Below are 7,458 nucleotides of genomic sequence, written 5' to 3'. Positions count from 1 at the left end.
GTGTAACATGATTATATAGAATCATATCATACAGCAAAAGACCTGCTAGTGGAGTAATAGCTCACAGGTGTGGGTGAATAGCAGGTTATTTCAGAGTGAGAGGGGGACTATAAGTAGCCTCTCGGTCTGGTGGGGTCTTACAGCGTTGGTTTCATATCTTTTTGTTATGGCATGCCTTTTAGATTTTCCCTTTTTTCTACATTATTTGTCACCATTTCAACTTCAATGACCTGGTTGGGCTGGTTTACTAGAGTCGGGACAGAACTCATCCTGGACATTACAGACAACATCGGTCCGCTTACTCTGTAGTTTCATACTGAACGCACACGTTTATATCAACTTATGGACCAAGTAGTCAGGCTTGGACCCCTAGATGTGGAGAGTAGACTTATTCGTAGAATGGTTAGTGAGTTGCGTAACATGACACGTTCAGAACAATAAAGACGGACAGACACACAGGTATAAAAGACAAGACGGTGAAATTGTCTGTACGTTTTTATTAAACCTTTAGTACAAACTGCAAAAGTAAAAAAAAAAAAACTGGCAATATAACCAACATGAAATCTTTCCAAGTGGAAGGAAAGTTGGAGACGCATCGCTAATAAATTAACTTGCCAGACCGACCGTGAGCAATAGTTTATACTGTAGAAAAAGAAAATGCAAAAAAAAAAAAAAAATCTGAATAAAATACATTGTAAGGCCATACAAACTTGACAACCACTTTCTGTGGAAAACACCCAACTTGGTTTTCATTAAATACTCCTAAAACAGTTCAGTCTTCTGTAAAGGACAACAACCAACAAACTTGATAATAGGATCACCTTGTCAGCCACCACTGGCAAGCTCAGTGCAACATGAGCTACTACATTGTTGAATTTTCAGTAATGAAAATTTAAAACAATTTTTTTTATGAACATATTTTCCCTTTTCTTTAAAAAAGTAAAGCTAAAAAATAAAAATAAAATAGGGGGCCATTGCTACTCCATATCGTTCTCACTGATGTAAGCAGCACTTAAATGTATACACGTAACCAGAGCAACCCTGTAAGCATCAAACTCACACACATGAAGAAACTGAAACGTAAGGCTTTTTCTTCATCAAGCACTTCCTCCCTTGCCTCTGCTAATACCTTTAGAGGCATCATTCCTTCCTTCACCCCAGAAAAGGCTCAAGTATTTAAAGACATTTACAGGATTATGTACAAAAGTTTGTTTTTGTGTTGGACTGTCTCCAAAAATCAAACATAATACATCTGAAAAAGGGAAAATGCAAAAGCAAAAAAACAACATGGATTTCCATATTTCACATTTTACACCCTTTGACTAGTGGTTCTACACACACATCAGAACGCATACACAATAAAAATATAAAATAATAATAAAATAAGTCATGTTTACTGGTACAGCTGAAACAATAGGACTGGAAGAATGGAATGTTAACATGATTGCACATCTAGAAGAGGAGAGCCTAGAACCCTAACCTAACCCTGTGGGAGAGGAGAGCCTAGAACCCTAACCTAACCCTGTGGGAGAGGAGAGCCAAGAACCCTAACCTAACCCTGTGGGAGAGGAGAGCCTAGAACCCTAACCTAACCCGGTGGGAGAGGAGAGCCTAGAACCCTAACCTAACCCTGTGGGAGAAGAGAGCCTAGAACCCTAACCTAACCCTGTGGGAGAGGAGAGCCTAGAACCCTAAGCTAACCCTGTGGGAGAGGAGAGCCTAGAACCCTAAGCTAACCCTTTGGGAGAGGAGGGCCTAGAACCCTAACCTAACCCTGTGGGAGAAGAGAGCCTAGAACCCTAACCTAACCCTGTGGGAGAAGAGAGCCTATAACCCTAACCTAACCCTGTGGGAGAGGAGAGCCTAGAACCCTAACCTAACCCTGTGGGAGAGGAGAGCCTAGAACCCTAACCTAACCCTGTGGGAGAGGAGAGCCTAGAACCCTAAGCTAACCCTTTGGGAGAGGAGGGCCTATAACCCTAAACTAACCCTGTGGGAGAGGAGAGCCTATAACCCTAACCTAACCCTGTGGGAGAAGAGAGCCTAGAACCCTAACCTAACCCTGTGGGAGAAGAGAGCCTAGAACCCTAACCTAACCCTGTGGGAGAAGAGAGCCTAGAACCCTAACCTAACCCTGTGGGAGAAGAGAGCCGAGAACCCTAACCTAACCCTGTGGGAGAAGAGAGCCTAGAACCCTAACCTAACCCTGTGGGAGAAGAGAGCCTAGAACCCTAACCCTGTGGGACATGAAAACCTTGAACCTCATCCCTGTGGGAGAGGAGAGTAGTAGTTAGCCAGCACCTCACCTTTCTTTTGTATTGTTATACAGTAATAATAACCAACAGCACCAAAAACGATGGATCTCCTTGCTGAGTATTAGGCACAGTTTTCACTCGCTAGCGAAGGAGGCCTCCCTTCTACTACGGGCACAGAGACCAACGGCACCCAGGTCTGCATTTCTGACGTACAGCCACGGCACCTAGGTCTGCGTTTCTGACATACGGCACACCAGGCTGTATTTCTGACGTACAGCCACGGCACCTAGGTCTGTGTTTCTGACATACGGCACACCAGGCTGTATTTCTGACGTACAGCCACGGCACCTAGGTCTGTGTTTCTGACAACGGCACACCAGGCTGTATTTCTGACGTACAGCCACGGCACCGAGGTCTGTGTTTCTGACATACGGCACACCAGGCTGTATTTCTGACGTACAGCCACGGCACCTAGGTCTGCGTTTCTGACATACGGCACACCAGGCTGTATTTCTGACGTACAGCCACGGCACCTAGGTCTGCGTTTCTGACATACGGCACACCAGGCTGTATTTCTGACGTACAGCCACGGCACCTAGGTCTGTGTTTCTGACATACGGCACACCAGGCTGTATTTCTGACGTACAGCCACGGCACCGCTAGTTCCACAGCCACCAAGGAACAAAACAACAAAATAAACACAGAAGACTAAAATCAAAGCTAAAATCCAAAATAAAAACAAGCAAGCCAAAACATCTGCCTTTCAAGTTTTACCTGGCGTGAGTTAGGGAGCAACAGACCCTGAACAACAGGAGCTGCTGCAGGTGAAAAAGGAGAATATAAACAATTCATCTTCAAAAACTAAAGACGAGAGCAAACTTTGGGTTCTACTTTCAATAAAAATGAAAAAGGAGCACCTTCTCCGTTCGTCCCTTTGTTCACAGTTGACAGGTGGCGATGGGTGTGACTGCAGTGTGGGTAGGGAAGACCAATCTGACCCTATCCTCAAAAAGTGTAGAGGGGGACAGTGCAAGGGGCACAACATTTACCGGTGAACTTTTCAATTAATGCTAAGGATGACATCAACTACCCCCCCCCCCAAAAAAAAAATAAACTGAAAAATAGTTTTTTCTGTACTAGTGCAAAAAAATACAGTTTGCTTTCACAAGTTTGCCATACTAATTGGGGGGGTTGTTTGTCATGGTAAGGGGCATAGATAGGGGATATTTGGGGCATTAAAAGCTGGAAATATTTATTATTTCTTTAAAAAGGACAACAGTGATTGGCCAAACTAAGATGGAGGGGCAGTGGGGATGGTTAACGTCCTTAGGAGACGGCTGCTGGAGACAGGTGGGAGGAGAGGCGGGACAGGGACACTTCCACGGTGGCTCTCTTCCGGGGTCCGCGTTTGGGTGGTGGTTTAAAGGGGCTCGCACCATTACATTTCTCAGTCGTCTTCCCCAGGGCCTTGCCGCACACCTGCTTCACCAAGCTGTTGATCTGCTCCTGCAAGGGGGTGAAGCCAGGGAAGGGAGGAATCAGAGAGAAAGCATATGTGTTATATGCATGTTACGCCACTCTACTGTTGAAGGTTCTGAGCATGTCTACTCAGATAAGACCGGGCCATCCCAGCAAACTAAAATCGGTTCTGTGATTGTTCCCAGAACATTTATTAGGTTGCCCAAAAGTTCTAACACAAAACATGCCAAGGATATTTAATTTAAAACATTAAAAAATAAATATATATTTTAATGTTTTTGGGACATAATCATCCTAATGTTAGATAAAACCCTAACTAGTTTAGGGCTCTATTCAATCCGTATCGCGGAGGTTCAGCTTTAAAGCCCAATTTAAACTTAAAAAGGCAATGTTCCCAACGTGGTGGAGACTACGTTCACGGTAAATGTTGCATGTGACAGCTCAATCGGAAAATGTACTTCACATGTCCATCGCGCAATCTGTAACGCTTCAGCAATAGATTGAATAGCGCAGTTAAATGGGAATGTCAGCTAATGTCCTGGGAACGTTCCCGGTTTTCTGGGAAGGCATCTTACCTCATCATAACGATACATCATCTTGAGGCCTCTGCAGGACTTGTGATTCTCCACGTATCTCAGAGCACACTCCAGACAGAAGACCACGTTCTCATTCTCCTGGACCACCTGGTGTAGACAACACAACACATATTTTCATGGAGTGGTCAACTCCATTCATCCTCACCCAGCACCAGCGCTAGTTCAACTAATCATAGCACTAGTCTCCGTATCGCAGCCCTAGCACTATTCCCCATGGCACAGCTCTCACCATGGACAGGTAGCAGAGGTGTTGGCAGGTCTGGCAGCGTCTCTCTGAGGACTCTAGCGCCAGCCACTTCCTGGGTTTCTTGCGTCCGTCGCCGGGCACCAGGTTGTTGTCGTGTGTTCCGTAGCGGGCAGAAGACAGAAGCCCCGCCTCGTACAGTTCCTGCCGTTGTCTCATCTCTATGTTCCTATTGGAGCAGACAGAGCAACACAACTCAGTGATTCCAAACGCCACAACAGAACTCGACTTGATGTAGACACTAAGCCCATCCATTAAAGCATGGAGTGCATTTGGGGTCTTTGATCATACTGCCATGGCAGCTGACGCTAACAGCATCCGTGTTTTGATGTGACCGGTTTCCATGGCTACTCACCTGAGGTCTTTGAGAAGAGCGGAGATTGTTGTCAGAAGGTGTCCGTTCTCGCGTTTCGATTCAGCCGTGGCGATCTGGTAGAGTAACTTCTCCATGGAGAAGGGTTTGGCTATGTGCCGGCATTTAAGGTCCTACAGATGGAAGGCAGAGAGACACTGGGTTAACATGAAGGTTTCAGCTCCATCCCCAATGAACTAACCTGATTAATCTCATCAACCAGCTAATTATTAGAATCAGGTGTGCTAAATTAGGGTTGGAGCGAAAACCTACAGGACAGAGTAGCTCTCCAGATACAGGGGTGAGCAGCCCTGTTCTAGTGATACTGTTGTAGACAATGAGCTATATCTCTAAATGGCCACAAGGAGGTAGCAGACAGCAGCTCCAGCCTTACCTTAGAAGCCTCGTATCCCAGGTTCATCCACTGGGGGGTGGCAAAGTGAACGGTTTCCGACACACTGTAGCCACAGCAGACCTTGGACACAAAGGTTCCAGGGAAGCAGACCACAAACTGACCACTCTGCTGGACGGTGCGGTGGACCTTGATACCCTCTTGACAAAGCACCTCCGGAGAGATCATGATGTTCTTCTCCAGCATCTCCAGCCCAGGGGTCCCGTTGGCCTGCAGCAGTGTGTGAACCACCTTGTCAAGCTTCACCTTCTCTTCAGCAGGAACAGAATACCTGGCAGGGCGAGAGGGGACCACTCAGGCTCATCCAACTGTGTGTGTGTGTGTGTGTGTGTGTGTGTGTGTGTGTGTGTGTGTGTGTGTGTGTGTGTGTGTGTGTGTGTGTGTGTGTGTGTGTGTGTGTGTGTGTGTGTGTGTGTGTGTGTGTGGTATACAGGACATCAACTGGGCAGTGTAACCCCTCAGCTTTGAACAGTCAGATCAAGGTCTGTGCTTATGCACTGCCTCAAGAGGTGCGAGAGAGAAGGTTAACAGAGTGAATGACAGCCTGAGAGGCCGCTTTCCTGTGGGGAATCACAGCCTGTACGGATCATGGCCTGTAGGTAGAGCGGTCAGTCCGTCTGTGGTTTCATCTGTAAAATGGAGGATCTTGATTGCATTATAGAACTGGACAACTAAGTCCTCTGGGAATAGTGTAAAAGACTTACGCTTGTTCTAGAGCATCCCAAACTAGCACTTCGTGTAACTCTGGCACATGTAGACAGGCTGTCTGGCCCGTTCCTGTAACTCTGGCACGTGTAGACAGGCTGTCTGGCCCATTCCTGTAACTCTAGGACAGTGTTTCCCAAACTAGGGGATGCGAGGGGGCAGCTTTAAACTTACTCTTGAAAGTTATAAATCGTAGAAGGCGCCAGGTGCACTTCCAAAATTGGGTAGTTCATCATCAGTTCCTCTTGTGTTAGTCATTGCACACACTACATGACTAAATGTATATGTGGACACCTGCTCGTCAAATATCTCATTCCAAAATCATGGAATGATCGGGCATTAATATGGAGTTGGTCCCCACCCATGCTATAACAGCTTCTGGGATTTGCTTCCATTCAGCCACAAGAGCATTAGTGAGGTCGGGCACTGATGTTGGGTGATTAGGCCTGGCTCACAGCCGGCGTTCAATTCATCCCAAAGGTGTCCGATGGGGTTGATGACAGGCTTGCACAGAGCCCTGACAAGTTCTTCCACACTGATCTCAACAAACCATTTCTGAATGGACCTCGCTTGTGCACAGGGCTTTGAAATGCTGAAACAAGGGCCTTCACCCAAACTGTTGCCACAAGTGCAGAATTGTCTAGAATGTCATTGTATGCTGTAGCGTTAAGATTTCCCTTCACTGGAACGAAGGGGCCTAGCCCAAACCATGAAAAACAGCTCCATACCATTATTCCTCCTCCACCAAACTTTACAGTTGGCACTATGCATTCGGGGCAGGTAGCGTTCTCCTTGCATCCGCCAATCCAAGATTCTTCGTTGGACTCTCAGATGGTGGACCGTGATTCATCACTCCAGAGAATGTGTTTCCACTGCTCCAGAGTCCAATGGCGGCGAGCTTTACGCCACTCCAGCAGTATTGTGCATTGGCCATGGAAACCCATTTTATGAAGCTCCCAACAAAACGTTATTGTGTTGCTTCCAGAGGCAGTTTGGAGTGTTGCAAGTGACAGACAGACCATTTTTACACACTACAGAACTCGGCGGCCCCATTCTGTGAGCTTGTGTGGCCTACCACTTTGCGGCCGAGCAGTTGTTGCTCCTAGACGTTTCCACTTCACAATAACACTTACAGTTGACTGAGGCAGCTCTAGCAGGGCAGAAATTTGACGAACTGACTTATTGTAAAGGTGGCACCCAGGCTGTATCACCACCAGCCGTGATTGGGAGTCCCATAGGGCAGCACGCAATTGGCCCAGGGTCGTCCAGGTTTGGCCAGTGTAGGCCGTCATTGAAAATAAGAATTTGTTCTTAACGGACTTGCCTAGTTAAAATAAGGTTCAATTAATAAAATGACAGTGCCCCTTTGAAAGTCACTGAGCTCTTCAGTAAGACCATTCTACTACCAATGTTTG

At 46.6% G+C, this 7,458-nt stretch overlaps 1 protein-coding gene across 50 annotated transcripts in view; it reads right to left on the bottom strand.

Moving 5' to 3' along the window:
* Positions 1-482: 482 nt before the first annotated feature.
* The window catches only part of LOC118397671 (protein Jumonji-like), a 103,219-nt gene continuing 96,243 nt past the window's right edge, over positions 483-7,458 (bottom strand). Inside the window, exons 14-22 of one of the 50 annotated variants that reach the window (XM_052470208.1) lie at positions 5,321-5,609; positions 4,930-5,060; positions 4,560-4,743; positions 4,310-4,417; positions 2,665-3,761; positions 2,021-2,603; positions 1,877-1,912; positions 1,769-1,804; positions 483-1,660 (exon numbers count right to left, since the gene is read on the bottom strand). In XM_052470208.1, the coding sequence (XP_052326168.1) occupies positions 3,582-3,761; positions 4,310-4,417; positions 4,560-4,743; positions 4,930-5,060; positions 5,321-5,609 (892 nt within the window). In that variant the 3' untranslated portion in view covers positions 483-1,660; positions 1,769-1,804; positions 1,877-1,912; positions 2,021-2,603; positions 2,665-3,581. Of the gene's footprint in view, positions 2,604-2,664; positions 3,762-4,309; positions 4,418-4,559; positions 4,744-4,929; positions 5,061-5,320; positions 5,610-7,458 lie in introns of all 50 variants that reach the window. The other 49 variants (XM_052470207.1, XM_052470214.1, XM_052470216.1 and 46 more) reach the window with 49 other exon arrangements.

This window comes from Oncorhynchus keta, chromosome 19 (genome assembly GCF_023373465.1).
Source record: "Oncorhynchus keta strain PuntledgeMale-10-30-2019 chromosome 19, Oket_V2, whole genome shotgun sequence".
In the NCBI taxonomy this organism is placed as follows: Eukaryota; Metazoa; Chordata; class Actinopteri; order Salmoniformes; family Salmonidae; genus Oncorhynchus; species Oncorhynchus keta.
This window is presented reverse-complemented; position numbering and strand designations above follow the sequence as displayed.